This window comes from Anguilla anguilla, chromosome 16 (genome assembly GCF_013347855.1).
Source record: "Anguilla anguilla isolate fAngAng1 chromosome 16, fAngAng1.pri, whole genome shotgun sequence".
Lineage (NCBI taxonomy): Eukaryota > Metazoa > Chordata > Actinopteri > Anguilliformes > Anguillidae > Anguilla > Anguilla anguilla.
This window is the reverse complement of record NC_049216.1, coordinates 26,561,302-26,588,873: the sequence shown is the minus strand read 5'-3', so window position 1 is coordinate 26,588,873 and position 27,572 is coordinate 26,561,302. Positions and strand designations below refer to the sequence as shown.

Here is a 27,572-nt window from a genome sequence, read left to right as displayed (position 1 = left end):
GGGCTGTCTTTTGAAGGTTCGTTGTCAGTTTGTCCTGTGTACTGAAGTATGAGCGTTCTGAAGACGGTCTCGCTCGAAATGCTGAAAAACGTTAAACCACAGGCCTTATCGTTTGGGGGGGGGGGGAGGGGGGAGAGGGGTATTTCAGTCTGGGAATACTGTTTTTATGTCCTGTTTTTATATGTCTGCTGATATCAGATGTTATTTATCATGTGAACATGACTATTAATTTTCAGTAATATTTTTAAAATAATAGTCATACTGTTCTCTGAAATCTGTGATGTGACAGGCATCCATTTTCTATTGCCTTGCTTTGTTTGAACATTACAATAAAATGGATGCAGTTTTGAGAAGATTATTTTTGTTAGATTAAGTTAAATAGAGAAAATGGGATAAGAGTGTACTGTACAGTTTAAGACTCTCTTGTGAAAGGGCCCACTTTTTATCCTATTCAGCCAAATTGTGTCTGCCCCCCTCTCTGTACTTGATTTAGTATACATAGCATACCAATGAGGGCTTAAGGTTATGTGCTATTATATGGTGCCTTGCTGTGGCTGTTATCCTGTCGCCTTGAGGAGGAACATGTTAAAAATGTAAATCTTTCTCTGGAGGCTCTTGGCAGTGTGTGCCAGCTTTTGAGTGTTGGGAGACCAGAGTGCCCCCTGCTGGTGAGTGGCGGTTCCGCGCCTCGGTTGTGTCAGTGATTGGCCGCAGCGCGCGCTCTCCTGACAGGAGACCAGGGGAGGTTCCCGGCCCTGCCAGCTCTCCTCAATCAGGGGGCCCACCCGCCAGCGTGGGGCTGTGACTCATCCTGGCCTCCGGCTCGCTCCTTCCTCCCCGGGCCCCTCCTCCGCCGGTTTCGCCAGGCCGAGAGGGGGTGCGTCCTTCGGGGACGGAGAGCGGGTCCGTCGGGGGTCGGCAGCGGGAGTGTCAGGGAGCGCTCCCCCCCCCCGCACCGCTCCATGGTGGCGCAGTACTGTAGATCCCTCCAGCCAAAAGGAGGCGCTGTGCTGTGACATCCTGGCACACAGGCAGAGGGAAGAAAGAGGGCCTCATTCCTCTTACTCTCGCCCTCCGCTGTAATTCAGGGCCTGTCTGTAAACTGCGGTGTGTCACAAAATCACAAACATTTACTCCCTGCTCGTTCTGTGGCCCTGCAACTTGCACGCAGTTGCAGTTGTGTTTCGCGTTAGTTCATAGTTAATGGAACGGGTTTTTGTCTGAAGAACACAGGCATCCGGTTCAGTTTCTCTGCTAAGCTTGAAAACTTAGGCTTGAGACGGGAAATCAGATGAACTATGAAAGTGGATGATCAGATCAAGCACATGGAAGATGTAAACCATTCTCATTGTAGTCCCTTATCAAAGGCTGGCTCTAACCCTCAAAAGTCTGCCGTGAGAGTGAGGAGGCTTCTTATCGCCGGAAGCCCTCGTTTCAAAGCCAGCAGTTAGTGTTTGTATTTCTTTTCCTTTTTTAACATAATGCAACATCCAGATGAACATGTTTTTGTCTCTTATTTTTTGACAATTATACTAATTGTCTGGTATATAGGTCTCTTTTCCATGCTCTTTAAAGCTGTTAATAAGAAAAAGAATATATCGGCAGGCTGATTTAAATAATTTCTGTGGTTTACTTAAAAGGCTACCAGAGAGAGAATTATGTTAATGGCAAATTAAAAGAGCAAGAGAAAAAACACAACCTAATTTTTGCACTCTGTACTGTAACTTCAGAAACTGCTCTAAGGGAAGTTAATTATCCTTTATTGTAAGGTGGCCAATGTGGTTTACATTTAAGAAGGGGAGCAAAGGGGCTCATAATTTTTTTTCCCATATCACTACCTCTCCATCCCCCCCATTTCTTTTGCAAAGTGTTCTCTTTAATACTCTCAACACAAATTAGCACCGCTGAATACTGTGACCCACATGCAGTGGCTGGAGATCGTCGAGGATGAAATGCAGTGCGCTTTTGTTCTGTTCTCCCTTGCAGCGAAGAAGTTTGGCGTGTCAGAGGTCCCCATGGAGACGGTCAGCTACATCTCCCACGCAGCCCAGACCCGGCTGCGGTCCGTGCTGGAGAAGGTGTCCATGATTGCGCAGCACAGAACGGAAACGTGTAAAGTGAGTGCTTCAATGACATCGCCAGCCATCGTGTCGCCAGTTACTCAGCACTAGGCCAACACGACCCTTTTCAGATTTCAGAAACAAAGTATGGAAAGTGCTCTGCGGCCTTTTGAACATAACACAGTGGTATAACAGACACCTTTAGTGTGCATCTGTTACTTTGTGGATTTTTAGTTTTGGAAACCAGATAAGTTTGAGAAAAGACAATCAACTTCTGCCGCTCTTTTATGCTTAGTAAAAAATAAAATAATGGAACTGGTTCCATTTGAAAGATGTTTTTCCCGATAGCTGTGGAAGAGGCACGGAGCACTGTAACTTTCCGTGGTTTGTTTAGTGTTCTTGTGGTTTGTAAATGAGGCTCTGTGAATGTGAAGGAGGGCTTGCGTCTCCTGCCTCTTGTGAAGAAACCGCTCTTGTTGACATCAGCGGAAAAAAACGAAGCGTCCTAAGAGGGGCGAGAAGCAACTGCCGACGCCAAACTGTATTTAAATTTTTATTTCTTTTTTAAAAACGCGCACGAGGTGCAGCCTCAGCTCAAAACAAAGACGAGGCAGCGAGATGAGAGGGGGGAGTGGCGGCGCGGGTGCGAGCGGCGCCGCGCTCAGATGTGAGCTGCGTCGCTCGACTCGGCTCCCCGCGTTACCGGGGAGATGCGAGAACAGAGCGAGCGCGTTTCGGGGGGGGGGGGAGAGGGAGAGAGCCGCCTGGCAGACGCGCTCTGAAATAAACAATTATCCCATTAACTTTGGGCGACCCACAAACTTGTGTTTCAAACTTGTGCGCCTGGTGTGTGACGGGGGGCGGGGTCTCTGCGTGTGTTCTCTCTCCGCAGGACGGCGAGCGGTACGAGCAGTCCACGGACGTGCGGTCGCAGCTCAAGTTCTTCGAGCAGCTGGAGAGGATGGAGAAGCAGAGGAAGGATGAGCAGGAGAGGGAGATCCTCCTGAAGGCTGCTAAAGTACGTGCTAGCGTCCGCTCCTGGGACGCACACGCCGACTCCGTGTTGCCAGGAAAGACGCGGGGTTCACACGGAAAACGTCCCTGCGTCACGTGTGCCATTTGCTTCCTAGCCATTCTGGACACAATTTACAGGAACTAATGATTAATAAATATGTTTGCCGGATTAAAAAACATTCTACTGTGAGTTCAGTGAACTCCAGGGAAACGTACGCTTAATCATTAATTGCAGTAAATAGGAGTAATTCTCAAGGCTCTGTATTTCCAGTGAGGCGCTGATTTGATTAAAAAGGGCTTTCAGAACCACAAGTTAAGTAAATATTTTAAGGATCTGGAGCCGTTTAAAATTAAAACTGACAGCAATTGAACCGAATTCTTAAACACTCAGGTTTTGTAGATTCATTTTAAGAAGGCTCATGTCCTGTTTGTGTCATTAACATTTTGTTATGGTTCTGAAAGTTTTTGCATGGGAGGGTAACGGGCTGTGTCTGCTCTGTCTGTGCTGTGAGGGGCAGTTCCTGTTGGGGCAGATGGCTTTACCTCTGTCTGAGGAGTAGCGTAATACTGCGTAGGAGTGGCCTGGCAGTTATTCCCCTCCCCTCTTAGCAGGTGGTCATTGTTTTGCTATTGTTCCCCAATTTGTCAGAGAGTCAGTGCAATTCAACAGTCCTTTTCTCTGATCACTGTCAGACAGGGGGCCTCTTAAAATATTTAATCCAACAATGGCGGTGTGGCCGCACCCCATGAGGGAGACAACTTTCAGAGCGCATGAATTTAGAGTCGGGTAAAGCAAAATGAATTCCCTTTAATCAACTGTTATGGCTTAAACACAACCAAGTGTGATTTTTTTTTTTATAGCTACTAAGCATGATTGTGTGATGATCAGCAGAAAGAAAGATTATGACTTGGGCCTTAGTTCTGCATCACTGGCGTCCTAGATTATGTTAAGTCATAATCAGATTCACCATAATCTTACTGGAAATTTGTAATTAGATATTTTTCTAATTATTAAATTTTCTCTCTTTTTAAAAACTTTGGATGAACTAAAGTACTGCTCATGAGTTTGTGTAGAACTTGAAAAAGATTAACACATTTAAACATCCAAAACACACTAATTCTATTCATTTGTAGGTTGAGTGAAGGAATGGTAATTTAGTGGCATGAAACAGAAACACACTAACCAACTCTCCTTAAATCCATTGCTATTGAGACACTGAAGAACTTGTATATTGATTTTTTTTTTAGTCATGTTAAAGAGTTCATAGTGATGAATAAGATGACCGATAAATGTTGACTTCTCTTACGCACCTATTCCTTCTTCTTTAGAGAATTTGTGCTTTGACAGTCTTAATATTTTTCAGTTACTGTAAGTTGCAGTAAACAGATGAAAGCAGGTGGAGGCCCTGTTGACCCAGGTTAGCGAGTTTGTGTAGCCTAGGTCAGGTGAAGCCGCTTTAAAGATCTCACATCTCCGAGATGAGCGTGCTGCTAAAGCAGCCGGCTAGCAGGGCTTCCCATTATTACCAGTTTACCGCTGAAGACGAGCGGCGCTAAAGCAGCCGGCTAGCAGGGCTTCCCATTATTACCAGTTTACCGCTGAAGACACGCGTGGCGCTAAAGCAGCCGGCTAGCAGGGCTTCCCATTATTACCAGTTTACCGCTGAAGACGAGCGGCGCTAAAGCAGCCGGCTAGCAGGGCTTCCCATTATTACCAGTTTACCGCTGAAGACGAGCGGCGCTAAAGCAGCCGGCTAGCAGGGCTTCCCATTATTACCAGTTTACCGCTGAAGACGAGCGGCGCTAAAGCAGCCGGCTAGCAGGGCTTCCCATTATTACCAGTTTACCGCTGAAGACGAGCGGCGCTAAAGCAGCCGGCTAGCAGGGCTTCCCATTATTACCAGTTTACCGCTGAAGACGAGCGGCGCTAAAGCAGCCGGCTAGCAGGGCTTCCCATTATTACCAGTTTACCGCTGAAGACGAGCGGCGCTAAAGCAGCCGGCTAGCAGGGCTTCCCATTATTACCAGTTTACCGCTGAAGACGAGCGGCGCTAAAGCAGCCGGCTAGCAGGGCTTCCCATTATTACCAGTTTACCGCTGAAGATGAGCGGCGCTAAAGCAGCCGGCTAGCAGGGCTTCCCATTATTACCAGTTTACCGCTGAAGACGAGCGGCGCTAAAGCAGCCGGCTAGCAGGGCTTCCCATTATTACCAGTTTACCGCTGAAGATGAGCGGCGCTAAAGCAGCCGGCTAGCAGGGCTTCCCATTATTACCAGTTTACCGCTGAAGACGAGGGGCGCAGGCTTTAGCGCGGGGATGAAAGTGCCCTACAGGAACGGGGGAGGAACATCAGAGGAAAGCAGAGGTAATTAGTTCATTTTGAACGGGGGATGGATGGTGTCCTGCAATAAGGCCTCGGTGTTGTCGGATCCCCACAGTAGCACAAGTCCCCGCTCTAATTACATTAATGTATAATGGAGATGTCATCCAGGAGATAATTACTCCTCCACCAGATGAATACGTGACCCATTCAAGCGCCCAGTTCTAGATTGGATTGACCCATTTTACATCCTTCATGTGTCACAGGCGGCAGCGCTACTTTTAAGCAGTGGGTTATGCTTCTGTGATATCTGTTATTTTCCGTTCTCAGTAACTGTTGAGAAAAAAAAAAACAGACAACAAACAAACAAAAAAAGGGGGTTTAAATAGGACTACACTTCTGCGCATAAATATTTAAACGGCATATGTGCTGGCAATATCCACCAACTTTATTGCATATGCTACAGAATTCCTGACTCTTATTGGCTATAACCTGAGGGTTTCGCTGTCATTTGTCAAAAGTGACAGGACGCTCAGACATGGATCTTTTATGCCAGCAAAAAGTCCTGTGTTACCCTTTTTCCTGTGCCTTCAGACTAGTCATTATCACATATCAAGTGTTTATTTACCAGGCTGTTAAACCAATTGAGCGGATTGCTGCTAATTCAGTGGGACACACTGGGGCACATGCATGTGCGTGGACTGCAGTGGGAGTGCATTTACTGCGTCTGGTCTTGTCAGCATCAAACGTGCGTAGCGTGTGAAATGAGAAATGTAAAACGTGCCGGTGGTGCTCTCCATGTGCACGCTCAAATCGCTGGCTGCTATTTGGCGGTTTTCTTCGCGCCGGGGCACAGTTTAGTTTGACCTCTTAAATAAGACCCCCTCGAAAAAAAAATTTCCTCTGCCGCCATCCATTGGGTATGACTCAGATCTTCAGGGACTGTCCCTCAGACTGGAGGGCAAATGTTGCAGCGGAGATACCGCCCAGTATGCTAGCTGCCTGACGCGTTTAAAGCCGGTTAGCGGAGAGAAGCCAGGGTGGTAGGGTCACTCCAGTGCAGTGATTTTAAATGGGCATGGTTTGCTCCATTGCAGACACAGAACACAGGTGATGGTGTTAAGGGCAGGTTACGGAGGCGCTGTACTGTAAAAATAGGCCAAAAAGAGGCCCTGCACTGTCACAGGCCTGCCTAAGAGGCACATCAGCAAACGGTCTTAGGAAACTTATAAGCTAAAGATGATGTATTGCCTAATTTCAGTCTAATACAGCTCCCATCTCCTGCTGAAAGAGTCCTTTTTGCATAGGCTAAACTAGGCCTGGGATTTAATTCAATATTCAGGCAGTTGCAGTGAAAGGAACAGAGACGTCCTGGTCAGGGCTTCATTTCTGAGGCTTCACCCCAAAACACATACACTGCTTCATTTCACAGACCTCACCCCAAAACACACACACCGTATCATTTCAGAGAGTGACACTGGTTCCTGACTGTCAGGCTCTGTCTTGTGACAAAGATGCTGTGCTGTAAAAGATATACAGCGCCACGATACAGACGGAAGGGACAGACTTACTCGACCTCAGCAGTCACTGCACATGCAAATAAAAGGATAGAGAATCGGCATCTGTTTCTCAGGGTTGATGTAAAGAGTTTGTGGGGTTGTTAACAAGGTATTTTTTCCCCTTTTGATTAAAATTTCCTGCGACCGGCTTTTATTTACAGCCGAAGAAGAGGGCGTGCGTCGGCCCCGCGGCGTTGCGTCGCTCGCGTGTGAATTTAAACGCTGTCCCTGATGCCCGCTCCCATTTTGTCAGCGCTTTTGCGCTGGCTGTGACAGAAGTGGCGGTCCTCAAAGCAGCCATTAACCTGTGCCTCTCTCTCTCTTTCTCTCTCTCTCTCTCTCTCTCTCTCTCGCTCTCTCGCTGTGCAGAGTCGCTCTCGGCAGGAGGACCCGGAGCAAGCTCGACTCAAACAGAAAGCCAAGGAGGTAAGCAGTGTACACATCATTACGCTTGACATTTCACCGCTCCGGCATATGAATTTTTCATGCCTTGCTACATATGTAGCGCTGTTTCAAATCCGACTTTAAAAGTTTTAGGAATTATTTGTGCCGTTAGATGTCCGCATTGGGGAAGTTGTATCAAACAAGCTCCATACCCCTCTTTTTTTTTGTTTTACCCCCATTCAGCTGTGTTTCAGATTCCTGCTCTTTCGTTATTGCACTCTGAGCTGCTAAAGAGGTAAATTGGTGTTGTGATGATGAGTGCCTTTTCCCTCTTCACCACGCTACTTAACAGCCCATTTGCATTATAAAGACCATTATCGGTCCTTTCACTGGAGCAGTTTGGGATTTCTAAGTTGGGGTGTGTTAATGCAAAAAAAGAAAAAAAATAATATTGCTGTATTTTCAGAATTTGAAACCATCCTTTGTAGAAGTATCTAGAATTAAAGAGAAAGAGACCAGTCCTCCTTTTGTACTGTTTAGAGGCAAGTTTTTTTTAATCCCCAATTAAAAAAAAACTTTTACATTTGCAATTCCCGAGTGGCTCCCAGAGTAGACCAATCTATTTTTTTTTCCTGGTTGGAGCCCTGTTTACCATGCCGTGTAAACTTTGTTCAAATGCACTAAAACTTTCCCCGAGTTTATTCCCATTTTGTTTTTTATCAACTGCAAGAAACTACTCCGCGGTAAAGAAATGACTAGACTCCATTGTTATTACAAGGGGTACCCACAAGCTCAGCATGAAGGCAATTAATAATGGTGTAATGGTAGCTCTGCAATACGAAGGAGGCCGGGGACATTTTGTCTGATCCGAGGAGAGGAAACTCTGGACTGCTGAAGAGGTAGCAGGTTTTAAACTGCAGCGTGCGGCTGGCGTTTGACTATTCCTTCTAAAAAAGAGGTCCTGTGAATGCGAGCATCTCATTGTTTAGAAATTCCAGATTGGATCCCAGCTCTGCCATAAGTCATGTGTATGTAAATCAAGGTGGGTAATAGGCTGTGTGATGTTCTTGCCCGTGGCTGTGTTATCAAAGTGGATCTTCTCACCATTAAGTGGCAGGCCTGCTCGTCATCAGAGCGCAGCCAGATTAGCTAATGAAAACCGCGGAATGCGCCTCCCCATTCGGAATTTTAAGGAGAACAGAAATAACATTTTATTTAATGTCCTCGGCGACGCGAGCGGGACAGGTTTTTGGGGTTGTAATGGCCGATATTTCTCAGCCCTGCGCCGCTCCGGTTTCCATCACCTGACTTGGCTGTAGGGGAGAGAGCTGGCGGCTGGCGGAGAATCTGTTTGTGTCACAGTTGAGTCTGTCAGCAGCCCGTATGTCTGCAGAAATTTCATCAGGATAATGAGCCATCGCTCCACTCCCAGGCAGCTGGTGGGGAAGGCGATTTTTTTTTTCAAATTTATTTGAAAGATGGAATTACTCCAGAGTTATATATTAAAATGAATTGCAATGTGAGCTGAAATCGAGTTTAAATACGATGTGCTTGGGAAGGCGGGGGTAGGCAGTGCCGGAGGTGGAGCGGCTCGTCGTTGGGAAGCTTTGCTCAGAGTGCCGCACACACCCGGGTTGGTTGGCGGTTCTGGCATGGCTCTCCACGGTCGGTTAATTAAGCGGGACTTCACCGCGTCGAACCCGCTGGTGTGGGCCCCTGTGCCGTCGCCAGACACACCTGCGCCGCCAGCCCGGCCCCCGATACAGCCAGTGAGCGCGAGCCCTGCCTGGCCCCGCCCCTTCTGTGTGCTTTAATCGGACGCACCACGGAGGTCAGCTGGGCCATTTTAGAAATGGTGAAGCACTGTGGCCAAGAAAAACTGGGGTGTGTGTATGGGTCATTTTTTAAGCGTTTGTTTTGTGTCCCTGGGTGTCCCTTCCTGTCTGAAACGCCGCTGCCGCTCCCTGGCTCATCGCTCGGCGGTTCAGAACAAAGGCTTTCAGCTGGGAAGAGCCCCGCTGGAACGGCTGCAGCGCTGCATTATGACTGCATGGTAGCCCTGTGTGCTAGCCCTGCTTTTCATCCAGCTGAGCATTAGCCCTGTGCGTTAGCCCTGCCCGTTACCCCTGCGCGTTAGCCCTAGCGCGTTAGCCCTGCGCGTTAGCCCTGCCCATTAGCCCTGCGCGTTAGCCCTTACGCGTTAGCCCTGCGCGTTCGCCCTGCCCGTTAGCCCTGCGCGTTAGCTCTGTGTGTTAGCCCTGCTTTTCATCTGGCTACCTAACTCAAATATTACACTCTGCTGATGAACTCGGAAGGGGCTGGGTCAGGATGAGGCTAAGCAATTATACGGCTTACCTTTGTTAATGGAGCTTCCCGGTCGCTGATTTGGGAAAATAACAGGGTTCACTGTGTCCCTGCGAAGGCCTCGTTTTAATGGAGTGACTCCAGGATAGATACTTTCTTTTCTTCTTTTATCTCGCTGTGGAATAGTGATAATTACTGACCGTGGCACAGTCAAGTTGATACATTATTTATTTGAAATATGTTATGGGAAAAGAGCAATTATAGTTTAATACACAAGAGCCAGTGGCCTAGAGAAGAGAGCAGCGCTGACCACTGTGGGCAGGGAATTGTGGGAGGAGTAGTCCACTGAGAGATGAATTATAGAGGGGGGACAGGGAACCAGGCCTCATTTCCCCACTTACGCCTCTTGGGCCCTGCTGCTTTATCGCTGTCCTCTTCATCGAAATCGAGGAAAAAAATGGAGACATCAGCCATACTGCTGATAGTGTTTCACTCACAGGATACTGTGGACTAATCAACCCCCTGTAACTGTGGTAACGGTGTCTGAGGAAGGCGGGTTGTGTTCTCTGCCCTGTTTCTATTCGTTCTTCATCATTAGGGTCAGATTACGGGTGGAGCAGATTTCACACTCATGTGAAACGTAATCTTAGTCTGCAGGGTATCCTCATCACCAGCGTTGCCAACTTAGTGATTATGCCACTAGAGTGGTTATTTTCAGAACTATCAATATTTGAAGTTTTGTTCACCTATTTATTCAAATTCTATTGTCAGTTAGTGTTCATCACAGCAGTGTGTCCAAAAAATAGAATAAATGTGCTTAAATGACACTACACTTGGCTCTGAATTAGTCCCCAACCCTGCTGATATAATATAGTGACTTTCTGATCTCAAGAGCACCGACTGAGCGCCCATGTACTACAATCTGTCATAAAAATCTAGTGAAATCCTGTTGAACCAGCCTTTTGCTGCCTTTGTTATGTGAGAAATGAGCTTTTATTCCTCAACATTTTAGGCTTTGAGCTTCTGTGGATGTGCAATAAATGATCTTTGTTTCAGGGTTCCCAGTGTTGTCAGTCCCCAAACGGTGTTTTCTCTGCCAACAGTGCCAGTGGCAAAGCCCACAAATCTTACCTAGCCTGTATTCATATTGAACCGTGTAAGCAAGCTTTAAACTTTTTAATGGCCGCCGCTATGGATGGCAGTAATTCTTCTCACTGAAGGTTTCAGCGTCCGCATTGAAACTGTTTCATGGACTCGGGTGGGAATTAATTTCATGGGGGTTTAAGTGTTTGAGGAATGGAGCGTATGGAACTGGACTTTCAAGGAATTTTCATAGCCATCTTGTCCATTTCAGTTGAAAGATATGATTAGGGTGTTCTCCAGTAGATTTGTTTTTGTTGAACTGGATGTTGCATTATTGCGTTAATGTTTTGTTGAGAATTTTGGTAAATATAATTGGTTGAAAAGAAGGTTCTTCAAGCACATGGTCAGTTGTGGGATGACGTCTGTTGAAAATCAAATTGATAAACAACCTTTGAAAGTCATTGACTTTAATCTGACATCCAACCTTCAAAAATTGTCAAGATGTTCAAGATCGACATGTCAATGCACAAAGAGCTGTTTTTAATGCCTACAGTACTAGTACGTGCAAACACTTTTTATTTTTAGTTTACTTGGTTATTGTTCTTGTTAGTTCCAGCGTTCTATTGCTTTTTTTTTTCCTGAAGACATCATGGAGAGAAAAAAAGAGAAGGCTTTAAAAGTCCTTTGGTGTTTCCGTGTGTTTTAGAATATTACTAAGTAGTGTAATGAGAAAGAAAACAACAAAAAAAGCAGATTTGCCTCAAAGCGAGATTGCAGCTCGTCTCCTAAGTGAGGCTCTATTTAAAGCCTGTAGGACGGCTCTCTCTTTGTGCACAGTGCAACTCCTTGGGAGTCGTGCAACAGGGGAATTGGGTGCGCTGGGCTACGCTCGTGGCAAGGCGTCAGACTCCACGCCTTGGATAACGGGAGAGGGGGTGGGAGAGAGGACACGTTTCAATTAAGGAACAACCATTCGAGCAAGCGCCCCAAAAAAACCCAACCTGGGAATCTTTCTACACGCGTCCGAACACTGACCCAGTGCTCCTTCGCTACGCATTGGATGCTCAAAATGGATTTTTTTTTTTGTCTGGGGATGTGGATGGGGGTGAGGGTGGGTGGGTGGGGGAGGATGGTGGAAAAAAGGGGGAAGGAGACTTTTTTTTTTGCAGTGATTTTGTGTGTGCCAGCTCTTCCTGCATGTTTCCATTAGATTGTCATGTTCGCTAATTAGAGAACGGCTGCATGATTCACCTTGTTAATTAGGACTTGCACACAAAGGCCCCCCAGGCGGTGTGAAAGAAGAGCCCGGCCTCAGAGCCTGCAGTCGGCTGCTGCCTGTGAACTAACTCCTCTCATCTACCTTCCAATTTTGATTTGAAATGAATAAATCATTGAGATCTTCCTCTTGGAGTGTGAATATATGACTTCTCATCGTTGCAAGATGCAAATTATACGTGATCAATAGAAGGTGATGACTACCTTATCTTTTTTTTTTCCTCCAAAAGGCATTGCCATACCAAGCTTGGTGGCATGTGAGTAACAAAGCATATGAAGAACATTAAAATATAAGACGCTGAAATTTTCCCCTAGATAAGCAATTTTTTAATGATTACTGCATTTTTTCAGCTCAGTATAGCATTCTTAAATATGCATATGTCAAGTCAATTGTATGAGTGACAGTATCACCAGACTGTGAAAACTGTTCACCCCTTAGTATGCCTATTGTAATGGTGTCAATACAAATGGCACAGACTGGCTGTTGGCCTGCTTAGACAAAACAGCCAGACATTAAAAACACAGAAGAGTGTAGCGTCGTTGCTTAACATCAAATGTTACAAATACAATACACTACTTTAGTATGTACTATAAGAGATTGAACATGGCAAAGGAATGAGTACCAGAAAATAATATTGGGTTGATTAATAATGTTTTTTATGTGCCTCTATTATTAAGCATGATTATGAAGGAATCCTTACCGTGCCTAATTAATATTCTCTGGTAAGTTTGTAGAGGCTTCATAGGCTGATGCCCATTTAAATGTGTCTGGTCAGGTTAATGAACTGCAAGCATTTACTGTTTATCAAATTACTGAAGGACCAGACCACTGTGCCACAATTGTACAGTATTCTAGTGCATGCTGGTATCAGCTGTTTTGTGTTCATAGCAGAAATTAATTCAGTTTCAGTTTTCATGATCATATTTCAAAGGTTCCATGGAATCGGAGAAAGTGTGTTGCCAAGACCACTGTTTACAGTGTAGTTTTCTGTCGATAGGAAGGCATTCGGTGTTTCACAAACGGCCTGTTTAATGAGAGTGTGCAGAGTTAACAGGAAATCCAGCTCCAGCAGTCTGTGCAGCTGCATTGTGGGTTTTGTATGAGAAACCGAGTGGGCTAAAGTAAGCATACAGGACTGTGAGATGGAAGGGTGTAGCAGGAGGACATGTTAAGACTGAGCCAAGGTTAACCGTGCCTGCTGCTTGTCTGTTGTGGCCACCGTGGCCTCCCGTTGCGTGCCCCCCCCCCCTCACCACCACCCACCCCCACCCCCACCCCCCGGGGACATCAAAGAAGGGGGGGGGGGGATCAGGGAAGGCACCCTGCCCGGCTTTTATGTTCCTGCCTTTCATAGCGGATAGCGCCTCCCGCTCGCGCTGAGCCCCGCGGGCTGTGCGTGACGTCAGCCGCCCGCGATGCGCGGCGCGAAGGACATCTGTCTGCGAGCGTCTGCGAGGCCCGGGGCGGGCCTGGGGGGCGGGGGGGCGGGGGGAGGGGCCTTTGTTACGAGCCGCACAGATAGAGAACAGCAGGTGAGGAATTTGGGTTTGAGGAACACATCCTCCTCCGTGTGGGTTTATCTAAGTGGATTTGGGTTCTTTTTTTCGGGGGGTTCCGGGGAATTTGTACCCCTGCCAAAACCGCAAGTGGAGAAAGAGAGAGGGGGAAACATTTTGTCTTGGCAGTCAGGACTTTACTGGGCTGACTGGTATCCCCAGATGTGGCTTTGATAAGAGTTGTTTTGTGCCAGCCTTTTTAAAAGAAGCTTTTCAGAAAAACAATTTTTTTCATATTTTAATAAGAATGCTTATTTTAGACCCCTATGCACATATGAATAATTCACACACAAAAAAAAAGGACCATACCGACTAAATAATATTCAGCCACACATCCCAGTATTAAAATATTTAAATTGCACGCATACAATTACAACACGTTTTTTTTCTTCATTTGGTGCTGATCTCTGATGGATTTGAGCATCTCTCGACCACGGCCAGAAGAGCCGCAGCACTGACAAATTTGATTTTTACTGCCGACTTTCTTGACAGCGTAGAAATGATTGTGGTAGGAGTTTCCAAATTGAAACTGAACATTTACCAGATAGTTAGACGTGAACACATTTATTTACCCCTGCCTTAGAGGCCTATAATTGCAGTATAGCTGAAATACCACTTATATTCTCTATGGCCTGACCGAAGATAAGGATCAATCGAATTTTAAAGCAATGCTCTCAGGCTCTCCTCTGCTCCTGACCTTTGTAAATGATTAGAGTCTACAAGTATTTCTCTCTGCTTCCAAAGGGCACCGGGCAGGCTGCTGTAACTGGCATTTATGCTCCTTATGAGTTTCTAATACTTAAACAAAGACACTAATGGAACCTGGCAAATGTATATGTTGGGTTCTGTGGGTCTGTGCGTGTGTTCAAAAGCAAGACAGGATGTAGGCTATTTTAAAAAAGTAGTATATATCAGGTTCCAATTCTGAGAGACTAGCAGAGCTGCTGTAAGATCCTGCTGTTACCAGTCCCCTAAACAATGGTGAGCTTAACGGAACAGTGGTGGGATTGGCCCCACCAGACAAGCATCGCTATGGAAATCAAACGCCAGGCGTGATTCTAACCATGGGAGACGCAGCGTGTTGGTTTGATTCTCGAGCGCAGACGCAAGGCTTTGCGTTTACCGGCCGGCCGTGCATGTGCCCGTGTCACTGCGGGCTGTAATCTGGTGAATGTGGTGCCAGACTGAGCCATCAGCATCCTTGACCCAATCAGTGATATTACAGGAGACCAGACTTTCAGGTCAGGCTCTGACCCCCCCTGAATGTCTGTTAGGCCTCTTCCAGTGACCCTTATTCCACCCTAATTGCCTTGCCTGGGTCAGCGTTGACTGCACTCTCCTCAAATTAAAGCAGTCTGTGTTAGCCCTGTCTGCGTTAGCCTTGCCGGACCAGGCAGCCGCGCGTGCTCACGCAATGTGCATGACTTCCTTTCACATTAGCGTAACCCCTGTCTTAATTAGCCGTTATACGCTCCCTGTATTCAGCTCTTTGTGAACCCATCTCGTCTTTATATTTCAATGGTGTGTGGGGATAATTTTAGCGCTTCCGTTTGCAGTATTGCTTGTGTGCGCGTGTCCCCGTCATCTGATTATTCAGTTCTCAGAATCGTAGTGTATTTTTGGTTCATATTATTGCTGATATTATAGCTTTGTTGCTGTCAGGATGATTGTGAAATGTGTGGTGTGAAATGTGATGTAGCAACATGCTAAAGGCCATGTTTTGCTGCAGGCTTAAAAATAGAAGCTGAAAAGACAGCACGCATATTTTTTATTAGTTTTTACGACCAAAGAAAAATGCCATTTTGAGATTGGCACCATCTGAAAGCAATTGCAGAACAGACGTAAAATCCCTCGTTTGTGTGTTCACTCACACGGGTGTAGAACGGCGCTCTGTCTGTACTGGACGCTCACGTGTGACGCTCGGCCCTTCGCCTCGGACGGGGTTCACGGCCGGAGCGACACGAGTGTGAAGGTGAGGGGAGGCGATGGCGCTCTCCGTGCGGTACCTCCGCGGGGGGGGTCACACGTCTGGGGGACGGGACGGCCGCCTCGCAGCGTCGCTGGTTCTTCATCCCCCCCCCCCCCCCGCGGGAAGGCATGACATTACCCCAGGAGCCACGCGCCGTGACTTCATTTTCCACTTCGAAAAAAGAGCCATTGCAGAGTATGTGACCATTATGGCAAAGGCAGTGAAGTGTACACAGAAAATATCTGACCACACGCTGTCAGCGCTACCGCTGCTTTTGTGGCCGATAATTTAATGGACAGGAAAGCGAGGGGGATATGAAAAAAAACATTGCTATAGACAGCATTCCAGTTCATGTCTTTTACAGTAAACTAGCTTCAGCACCTGGTGTGAGTGAGTCCTGTGCTGGTGATTGGTACTTTTCATTAGAAGACATTATAGACATTAATTTCCTGAAGTTTGCCTTTGAACTACTTTAATTCAAGGGGTTTCCTAATTTTATTTAAAAATCTGCATGTGTGATGCTCAGAAGGCGTGTTCATTTAAATCATTGAGCTGGTTCTTCATGCTGTTACATATCCCATAGTCTGGAGGGGATAGTGGTCTGGGCCCGTCCTGACTTTCAGTCCCGTGGGGTGTCTCAGGTCAGGAGGGTTTCGGTTGGCGGGATATCCCCAGACTGATGGCAGGTGACCCAGCCCTGGCCGTCTGTCTGACAGTTCCCTGTCTGTGCAGCTCAGCTGGTGGATCTGAGAGTTTACAGGCTGCAGTCAGCTGCATGACTTTGAGAGGATGCGTCTGAGGCCTCCCTGGTTTAACGAGGACGGTGCAGCAGTGAGACAGGCTTAAAACTGAGTCTGGGCCTCCCAAACTGGGCAATGATGTGGGTTGAAGGGATGCTGCATATATATTTCCATTCTAATTATACATGGGAGTTTTTATTATGTTCAGTGAACTTTGAGACTCTTGAGGCTGTCCTGGAAGTGCTGTGATTTTCTTTTTTTAGCGTGTTGTTTTGACACGCAGGTTGACCCTCATGTTGCATTTCATCTTTCAGATGCAGCAGCAGGAGCTTGCCCAGATGAGACAACGGGACGCCAATCTGACAGCGCTAGCCGCCATCGGGCCGCGTAAGAAACGCAAGCTGGACTCGCCGGGGGCCACATCTGTAGGGACTGAGGTAAGGAGCTGCGGTCGCCCTGTCTCGTAGCATCTCCGTCCAACTGGCATAGCGTGGTGCCAGCTGTTTGCTGTTTCATTGTCTTCTAGTAGCCAGTGCCGTTAGTCATTCTCCTTAAAGCCATGCTTATGTTATTAAATTTGATCCAGTGTGGGGGCTTCTCTAAATATACAACAATATATCATTTAAAAAAACTCTATAGTACAGTATATTGTATTCTGGCATTTCTCAACTTTTAATGCACAAAATACACATTTGAGTTCTTATTGCTAGCTATCTTTGTTGTGGCAAGACATCCTTTATTGTCTGTAGCTTTAGATAAGGTTAAAACCTTTGGGGAAACATCTATAAAAATGGAAGGCTTGATACTTACTTGACGTAATATGGAGAATAAATATTAAATTGCTCAGACTCGCAGAGACAGGCACAATCAAAGGCAAAAAATGGCGGAAGGCTTTTTTTCTAAACCATAACTAAACTAACCAAGCCTATCCAGCAAGCACAATCATTAGCTTTAGATGCAGAAGGAATTGTACTTTTAGGCGGGGGAAAATGCATAAGGATGATTTATATGCTCATTTCTGTTGTGCATAGAGGGGTATCATCATGGCTATATTTCCACCTTAGCTGTGGAGCAGGCACATTTGGGGCGTGCTGGAGGTAAATTTGCCTGGAATCTTTGTATGTTAGCCGGCACCAGACAGGATATGCATGTTCACCCTGAGCCCGGTCTCAAGTGAAACGCGGACTATTGGGCCTGTCCAGTATAAAATACTATAGCTACTACAGCTAGAACATCTCGTTTCGTTTTTACTCTAACAGGATAGCACAAAATTGTTCACATATCATTGGATCTTGCTATAAAAATAAACTAAACATTCTGACTCCGTGCTTCATACCAGAACTGAATATAATCAGCACATTCACTGCAATCTTTTTGTAGTTGCTGCACAAAAACAGGAATAATGAAAGCACCGAAGTCAAGATCTCTTCCGCTATTATAGGCTATTGTGGTAATGTTATAATCTCGCGGTTGATCACGGTGGTTTATTTTCAGGCAACCCTGATTAAAATGTAGAGGCACCACTGAAAGCTTTGAATGGTCGGGCATGAGTGCAATGGAAAATGCTGCTGCTCTCTGTTAGCTCACTTTAGATTGAGACATATGCAGCTCAGGGGGGGGGGGGGGGGGGGGGGGGGGGGGCTAGTTGGAAACGGGCTGTGTTGGTACACATTGTATCACATTATATATCATATCATGGCATTCATGCATCGCAGTAAATATTGTATCATGGAGAACGTACCACCGAACGGTCCTAATGTTCTCCAGATGGTGCGCCACCGAAATGCAGCTGGACTGGGCCTGCTGTAAACAAGGTTGTTTACAGTGCTGTCTGTAGTGGCCCTCGCTGGTCTACGCAGTCGATAGCTCTATAAACATGTCCCCGATGTCCTTATCTCAGCCCTCGTGTTGAGGTAACCTCTGTCTGTGCTGAGGGCCGGCTGGCGATCCTCAGCCACCGCTGCAGTACGTCTTAATCACTGAAACCTGCTATTGTTGTATTGTTATGCTATTTAGATTCGCGTGCCAGTATTTACTCTACGGAGATGACGTGTATGGAGCTGAATCAGTTGTATATTTGAAGGATTAAAAATCTGAGTTTTGGATGGGAACATAGCTGTTTTTTTTCCTCAAAGTACCATTGTTCTTAAATTTACTGGTATTGTTTTTGTGAATAAATGTTGGAAGTGATTATATGGGATTATTTGCTCACAGGGGAGCTCTCTGAGCCTTGGCCCCCATGTTTATTCAACTGGAGAACGAACGAGCTGTTCCAGAATCTCCGAAATCTCCTGCATCTCGGTGCCAAACAGTGCGAAGGTGTTTTGTTCGCCAGTGTTTCTGTCGGTTCGTTCATTAGTCAGGAAAAGAACTGATTTGTTTTGAATGATGTCTTTTGTCTCTAGGATATCCAGCATACTCGGTCCCACAGCAGTGAATGATTTGACTAAATTCCAGTAGGGGATGGATCGGATGGACTGCATTAATTTGCCTGACATTGCTCATTTTTAGGAAATGGAAGAAATTGGGGACATGTATTAATATTTGAAATGAAATATTGTGACAAGGCTGGACTCGGTAGTTAATTCCCATGCAACCGACCATGCCTCTGTTTTTAATTATGATAAGTTATGGTTGAATTAAAATTAAGTTACAATCTAAGAAGGGAAAATTCTCAAATTCCCTGGATTGTGCATGAAATGGCTAATTCAGGTATGTAATGTTGACTGTAAAATGTCGGTGTAGTTTTTATTTTTTAATTTTTTTGCAGTAAAAAATGTATCACTCCTCAAGGAATATTTTAGCATTCTAAAAAAAAAAAAAAAAAACCATTTTAGAAAAATCATTCAGACGTTCAGCATTTCGGGAGCCGGTTTAATAGGTTGCATCTTTGTTTCTTCCCAATCGTAAGCATGAAAGAATAGCGCTGAATGCATTCGGTATAAAAAGCCTAAATAACTAAATAAAAGCATTACTTCTGGTGCTTGAGTGCTCTGCCAGCCTCTGTGTGATCGGCCTGTGAGGCTGTTTCTCTGCACTCCAAAGGGAGCGCGAGCCGCGTCTTTATAAAACCATCTCCAGCGTTAAAAGAAAAAAAACAAAGAAAAAAAAACAGAAACAGGAACGGCTTAAAACGCACTCTACGCGTCTGCGGCGTAGCTTCGCGTCCGGCCTACGTCCAATTAAAACCCGCTTCGCCATCGCGCGGGCTCGCGGAGGAAGAGGAGAAGGAGCCTTAACTTATTTTCACTTGGTTTTCACCTCCTCGCATTTCTTCATTTCGCACGGGCTGGGAGCGCCTGCGGCGGCCTTTTCCCTCTCTCAAGAGCAAAGTGAATGTGACTTTTCTAAGGGGGTCACAGGATGCCTGCGAGGCCTGTGGGTGTTGCTGGCCTGCTGCCTGCTCTCAGCTTAACTGAAGGGCTTGTCATAGATTTCATCTGCGCAGAAATGGGCCGGGGGGCTCTGGCCAGGAGCGCAGGCAGGCAGGCGGGCGGGCTGCGTTATGAAGCCCACGCTGATTATTTTCCTCTGACATCCAATCCTGAGGTTTTCGCATTAGTCGCAGACAAAGGCAGCCCTTCACTGCAGTGCCAGAGCTGAAATTAGGAGAACATAATGACCTCTGTGAGAGCTCCTGTTGCAATCGGGTCCCCTCGGACTGCTTTAACCCGCCTCATTGATAGAAAATAAAGAAAAAAAGGCCACACTGCCCCCCCCCCCCCCCCCCTTTTTTTTTGTGTTTAGTTTTTTGTTTTTTTTTTTGTTTGGCGAAGGTGACTTGGTGTTGCAAGCCCCAGCCCCAGCCCCAGCCCCAGCCCCGGACCCAGACCGCCAAAGGGCTTGAAAGCGATATGCAGTCAGGACGGGGGTGTCTGTCTCAGGCTTGATCTGGCCCCGCAGAACTGAACAAAGGGGGCCTTGCAGGGCTCTGGCGGGCGGATTAGCCACAGGGCAGCGGTGGAAGCGTTTCATAAAGGGGGGGGGGGCGGGGGGAGGGGGGGGGCTCGCCGCGGCCGTGGCCCCTGGGTCACCGCGCAGACAGGGGGGGAGGGGCCTGACCCCCCGCTCACAGCAAATGTTTGCTTTTTGAAGTCCGCTGGGAAGGCGGGGGCTGACGGAGAGGGACGCGTTATGGCTGCCGAACCCCGACTGCATGCCCCCCCCCCCCTCCTCCACACCCCCACGCCCACCCCCTCGCAATACAGGAGGACCCTGTCAGGCATCCACATTCCGCCCTGCACATTAATCAGTAGAAAATGATTAGCCTGTGGTATGAAATGCATGACTTGCCAATGAAATTTATTTACCTGCTTGAATTATAGTTGCCTTGGGACAGTAAATATTGACATGGCCATTAAATATTTATTCCCTGTTTTAAGTCTCATATTAAGTAGCATGATTTTTTTTAATTTTTTTTTTTAAAGGAAGAATAGGTTTTAATTACATTTCTTTCCGTGTGTTTTTCTGTGATTTGTGGGGTGTGTGCTTGGTTTGGTTCAGCCATATTGGGCTGGTTGGCTGCTGGTTTTCTAGGTGTAGAAAGGCTCAAGATGTCTGGAGCAGTGGCTCCAGGACTCCAACCAGGCTGCACTAGCATTGCAGTGTGTCTCATTCCAGTCACCAGGGCAAGCATGAATGAACCAGCAGCAGCTCATCTTATCCAGCTGCTTCTCCCCTACCTTTCACCATCAGAAACCTGTGATTTTTACCCCTTACCTACTGAGCTAAATGTAGCAGCATTTATCTCTGTATCTGTTGTCCTCCATCGATGGCGTTTAAATGATTTGAGAGGATGTTTGGTCGTGCCTGGGAAACGGCATGGAGTCATGGTGAAAACGTTGCTGGCCCCAACTGTCAAATGCCAACAAACCCCTGCATCTTTTAAACCACAACCCTTAATGTCAGTAATGAAGTGTGATTTTAAAAGGTGGGGAGTGGGCAGTGCAGTTCACCCTTGTGCAGAATCCTGACATTTTAAGTAATGTGAGTGAAAAAGGAGCGAAAAACTGCGAGTCGTTTATCACGTCAAAGCGAACGTCCCGTTTGCCAGGGAGGGAAAAAAAAACAATAGCCGAATTGCACAGACATGTTTGGCTCTGTCCTCGTTCTCATACCAGCATTACACAGGCATGTGTAAAAGGTGGGCTGGCCATTTAACAGCGGCGGTGTTACTTCTTTTCATTTGAATTCATTTCACCTACTTTGAGAGTATGGATCAGAAAAGAGAGGGGGAGAGAGGGAGGAGGGAAGCACAAGGAAAACTGATGCCCTTTCCTGCAGCTAAATTAACAGGAATCACGTGGAAAACAATCTGAGCCTCATATGAAAAGGGGAACCATTAAAATTAGCCCCGGGCTATGGACTGCACCCAATATCAGTAAAGCTGTGCTCGCTGCAGATGTGGAGGCTGGCTTTCAGGCAAACTGCGCTGTGTTCTATAGCTACAATTAAAATCAACCCCTCTGCCAAAAAAATCGGTGGGGAAGGGGGTGGAAAGGGGATGGGGGGGTGGGAGGGGGTAGACATGAAACATCAAAGACAGATTGAAATGTGTAGTTAGTAATAAGAGTGGTCTTTGGGCCCTGCAGTTCTCCATGGTCCCCTTGTTAATGAGAAATTTTGACCTCTGGTTTGTAAGTTAAACTTGTAATCTTGGTTAATGAAGTAAATCAATCCCAACTTTGAGTCCGTCGTTCTCCGCGCCGGACCCCTCCGTATCTGCTCCTGGGACAGATTGGCCAGGCCCTCAGACAGATAAACAGGAAGCCCTGAGAGGGTAGTCCTGAGGTGACACCTTCAGAGGGGATGGAGTCATCTCTCCGTCCTGCTCTCGTTCGGGGGGGCGTTTCTCAGTCGGGGGCGTAGCACGAGGTCCTCGAGGCTGCGGCTGAAACTGACTTTATTAGCTGTCATATCAGGCCATCAGAAAGGGATGTATCAATAATTTATGCCGGGGGAGCGAGAATGGTTTTCAGACATTTGCATATGCATGACATGACCAGCTACTTGAAGTTGATGCCTGTGAGCTTTGTACATATACCCAACATGAAGTACAGGATTCAAGAAAGTATAGGCTGAAGAACTGAGATAGTGTGTATGATGTTGGCTGTTTATTTCTGAACTTTGGCCTCTTATGTTTTCTGGCAATCACTCCTACTCACTGTCTTTAGTTTCAGAATTATTTGGTCTTTTCTCAAATTAGATAGAGATGAGCCTATTGGAGTCTTTTCAGATTAATTTACAGGGTATGACATACCATATACCATATAAAAGGTACTTTGTTATTCATTTTATCTGCATACACCAGCACGTGAAAATGAGAAGAAACATTCTTATCAGTCTGTTATGGAATAATTATGAGTTAAAGTAAAGTGATTAAAGATAAATGAAATTTCATGCTTCAAATGGTCAATTTCAAACTGCAATCGGAATAACAAAGTCTGAAGAGATATATCCCGGAATATGGATACTGTATCACTTGTCAAAACAAATGTGCTTTTTTTGTTCATATGTATGGAACTCCATTCATGAATCTTTTCTGAGTATGAAAGGTGAGCACTGCGCCAGATGGCTCCTCCAGAGTTAATGTCCACATGCAGTTTTGATGTTAAGCACAGTGTCCTTTACCTTGACTCTGACCCCTCTGGATAAGACAGCTGCCCTTTTCTAGCAAGCAGCTCAACTGCATTACTTAAACCTTCTGGCACTGTCTCTTCAGTTACTGGTAGTTTACTTCATTATTGCTCTGAAAAATAATTAATTAATTACGTAAATACATTAATAAATATATCAGCAGTAGTGAAATGGGGTAATAATCTTTTTGTAATAAAAAAAGAGAGGAAGAAGAAAGCTGTGAGAGAGAAGGGTGCAGATGCCACTGAGCGTAATGGAGAAGGACACGAATGAGAAGATGACGCTGTTCCTCTTGGACATCGCGTGGACAGCTGTGTAATCTGGGGACAGCGAGTACGTAAGACACAGCCGTTTAAAGGGTGCTGGGAGAAGCAGCGATGTGACACGCCTGTGAGACGTGCACCCCCCCCCCATCCCCCCCGCATTGAAAGCACGGATGACAAATGAATCCACTGCAGTAGCATCCTGACATGCCCAACAGACTTTGATTAAACACCCTTGTCCAAAGATGCTAAGATCAGCTCTGTGGAGGCAGATGCAAGATGCTGTGGAGTTGGGGGGGGGGAGGGTGAGGAGGGGGGGTGTGGGGTTTGGGAGGTGGTCGGGTAGGGGGTGGGGGAGGGGAGGGTTCCTGTGGAGCCTCCGACACATCCTGCACAACGGCAGCACCTCAGAACGCTCACGCGTGATGTCAGCGCGTGCGTGCGCGTACCCGCACTGCCCTTTCAGTCTAACCACCGCCGCGCCGTTCGGTCTCCTCTCCTCGGCTCGGAGGAGCCTCTTACGCCCGGGACAGCGCGCGGTGGAAAGGGAAGCGCTCGTGCGTGACCCAGGCCCCGTCCCACAGCTCCCCGTGTGGGCCGGCGCCAGATCACGGCCAGTCAATGAGTAACGCCCACAGAGGGGACGCGTTCAAGGCCTGGGTCAGCAGAAGCACTGCATCATGGGGCTGTTGGGAGCCTGGAGCCTTTCTTAAAGAGATCCCTGCGTAAGGCCCTTTCAACAGCCTGCTTTAGAACACTGTGTGAAATGCTGTGTACTTCATGGAATCAGTATATGTAAAGTATCATTTTAATTAAACTGCAGTGTATTTTCCAGAACCACAATTTATTCATATGCATTTTTTCAACTTGAATATGTGAGATATTTATATGTATATCATTGATAATGCATATATGTGCATGTAATTTGTATGAATATAAAATATAAGTGGTAGTACAAAAAAAAATTAATCAGATTTTTCTCCTCAACAGTGGTGAAATTCTTATACTCATTATTGCTGCCTTTAATTTAAGTTTGCACTGTTATCATCGTTAAATATACAGTTTTGACAACAAAGTTGAGCCCCAGGCACTTAAAAGATACCCATCTTAAAGAAATTAATTACCTCCCTTGTTAATCTTGATATGATTAAAATAATGAAGAGTGAAATTAGCAGCAGCTTTCTGTGAGTTGGGGACATGGAGGGACTGCGATGTGGGGCTCAGCCTGCTGGTCAGGGAGGTGTGGGATGGGGAGACGCCACCAAGCCATCATGCCACTGCATCAGAGCGTTACTCTTCCTGCTTTCATCAGCTTTACACTGTTTAAACATACCCATAATGCCCTGCAGTTTAATACACGTGCCATATTCCCTTTCCAGCCAGTGGTCCTCTGAATTAGGCCCAATAGGTGAGCGCTTTAGAAACCTGGCATTCGGCATTTTCACATCGTCGCAATCGCATTAGGCTTCTTACTGCTGAACTGCGCCCAGCTACTCCTCACTCTCCTTGCCCCTTCAGTACCTGCTGCTTGAGAGCTTCTTAAGATAAAACCGTGCATGCGTGCGTATGAAAATGAACCCGGCGCGTTTGAGTTATTTTGATTCAGCGCGCCGAACAGCTGTTTTGCTTTTTGTGTGTCCACCAGGGCGTTCGCCTGCGATTTTTCTGGTGATGTAGCATTCTGACGTTAGCGCGGAGCCGCAGATTCCTCGCTCCTCTTCATTAAAGTTTGTTTTGTCTTTATTATTTTAGTTGACAACACTGCGCGGCTTAAAAGGTTGGAGCCCGAGGACAGAAAGTAGTAGAAATGGTGGAAATGATCTTTCATTAAAAACAGGGGAAGGAGTGTGGCAGGCCAGTGGCTGGGGAGAAGCGGAGAGAATGATAAAACGTACAGAGCTGGCGAAATGACTCCGCGCTACAAATGGCAACATAAACATCCAGAATCGAGTTTCCTGCGTCAGGATTTAATTTGCTTCTTTTTCCATGCGGAGGCAAACTTGGGCAGATCTTCGCGCTGGCGAAGTCCGTCTGTGTGTTTAGAGCAGTGCTATACCAAATGATTCCATTGTTCTCTCCCCCTGATGAGCTCTAGCCTCCTCGTCCCTTAGCTCCGGCGTGCCTTTTACACACAGGCTTTTGAAGTCCTGCAGGTTTTTCTTGCTCTTCAAGCACATGCGGGATTTATTCTATTTTGTTGTAATTTTATTTATTTTCCGAAAGCCTGAACGTCACGTGGGCAGTGTGCTCTGATCAAATAAAACCCTGAACGTGGCTTGAATGTGTTTATTCCTTAGCTCGGGAAAAGATGCTAGATTAAAAAGAGGGGCAGAATATTGTTTGCAGATGGAAGAACTTAATTTATGCATTGAGATGCAAGGCTTGCTAAGGTACCTGTCTGACACACATGCAAGAGCAGGGGGAGAATATTTAAGTAACACTGGTTCAGAATCAGCCTTATCACAATCTTTAGCACGTTTCTTGTTTTGACTGAGTTAAATCTGGCAATCATTGTTCAAAAGAATGATGATTAGCAGCTTTTGTTTATATATAGCTGTTGTGAAAAATGAAACTTACTCAAGGAGCTCTGGAGAAACCGCTTAAAAATGTTGATATTTTGGGCCTGATTTACTAAGACCTTTAGCACATGCAAAATCTTTTTAGCACAAAACCAGTAAAATGACCAGTGATTGGTTGCGGTATTTGTTTTACACCAATCATTGGTTGCGTTATTCCTTTTGCGTATACCCTTAGTGCGTAACTCCATCTGAGACTAAGACTCTGTGTCATTTCCTCCCTTTCTGTGCATGTGGACCTGGGGATAGCGCATTAATGTAGTTTTGGAAGACCCACCCAAACACTTAGAAAGGCCATAATATTTCAGTCCTGTGAAGAGGGTTAATTGGGTGCTATTTGTTTTCTGTGCTCCCAACCCCCTCCAGTTCTCTCCAGCTCTGTCTCCCTCCCCGAGCCCCCCTGCTGAGTTAAAGGCACAGAGCCAAGCTCTTGGGACCTTTGTGTTGACTGTTGATCCCCAGCCAAGCCAAGCCCGCCACGGGCGCCTCCCCCGCCCCGCGCCCCCCCCCCCCCCCAACCCCGCGCCCCTCGCCCCGCACCCCCGTCTCCGCGCTCACGCCCAGCCTGTCTGCTGCGAGGCGCCCGCGCTGCCCATCGCCGCATCCTGCGCCGCCTCTGCCCGCCGCGTAGCGCCAGTCTCAGGGGCCGGTGGCCACGCAAACGCTTTTATACCCGACAGACACGGGCTGCCCGAGCCGCAGTGCAGACGGCTGCTTTCCAGGCTCTAGAACATTCTACATCATTTCTGTATAAAGGACACGTTCCATGTTCTTTTTACCCCCCCTCCCTTCCCCCCTTCCCCCCATTTCCCTGCCTTTTTGCAGAAAAAAAACCCCACTAAGGCTAAAATTAGCTCCAGAAAATGGTGCAAGTGAACAAACAAGCGGATCCATTAGTGAGAATGGGTTATTGGCTTACTTGCCTCTACTCAAATGGCGGCCCATTAAAAGTGGTAATGTGTGCCGGCAGCGGTGCCGCGGGGGAGAGAAGAGGGCCAGGGAAGGCATATTTCACATGCGTCAGACGCTGGAATTAAATAGACCAATGTTCCCTAAAAAGACTGAAGTACATCTCTTTCTGATGTGCGTCTTGGGCAAAAATTCATTGATCTCAGAATGTCCCTTGGCAATTATAAAATATTAAATCCAAGTCACACTTTTCGACTCAGCTTAATTTTTTCTCTCCCTCTATTCACTCCCATTTGATCAATTTTAACAAGTTAGCAATGACTTCTAACAGGGGGAAAAAACCTTTGCAGGGTCTAGAAGCCTTGCCTTGAAAGCACCCTTTGTTATATTTCTCCTGAATTTTTGTATCTAAATAAATGTAAATTAAAAAAGCATGAGTAGGTAATGACGGGTGATCCTTCAGCTCCCCTGCTTATGTACAGCGCATCTTATCCAGATTATTCACTGTGAATACACTAATTTTATCTATACCTGCTATTTCAATCACTATTAAAACGTTATGATTTAAGAACATTTAATTATAATATATAATATAATATTCAGGATATTTCTGTTTGTTACTGTTGATGGTATTTAAGTAGACATATTAAGGGATTTCTAATGTGTGATATGTTAATTTGTTAGTGCTTTGCCCTGAAATTTGGGGAAGGCAAATATTTGCCGGGTAGGTTTCATTAGGGCAGTGGCCCTGGCAAAGGCCCGAGCCACAGGGTCTGGGCATCGCTTCAGTATCCTGGGAGATTATCGTGGGATCTGTAATTAATTGCCCAAATCATTAAATGTATCTCTGATTTCAGTAAATGTATTCACCCCAGCTGTTTGACAAGGTACACAGTTCATTAAATCACTCGCATATTCGATGT

At 46.3% G+C, this 27,572-nt stretch overlaps 1 protein-coding gene across 2 annotated transcripts in view; it reads left to right on the top strand.

Annotated features, from left to right (window-relative positions):
* LOC118215466 (transcription initiation factor TFIID subunit 4-like) overlaps positions 1-27,572 on the top strand; it is a 73,336-nt gene that overhangs the window by 30,205 nt on the left and 15,559 nt on the right. For both annotated transcript variants that reach the window (XM_035396307.1, XM_035396306.1), the window contains exons 11-14: positions 1,987-2,117; positions 2,953-3,078; positions 7,323-7,379; positions 16,580-16,702. In XM_035396307.1, coding sequence (XP_035252198.1) covers positions 1,987-2,117; positions 2,953-3,078; positions 7,323-7,379; positions 16,580-16,702 — 437 coding nt within the window. The remainder of the gene's footprint in view (positions 1-1,986; positions 2,118-2,952; positions 3,079-7,322; positions 7,380-16,579; positions 16,703-27,572) is intronic.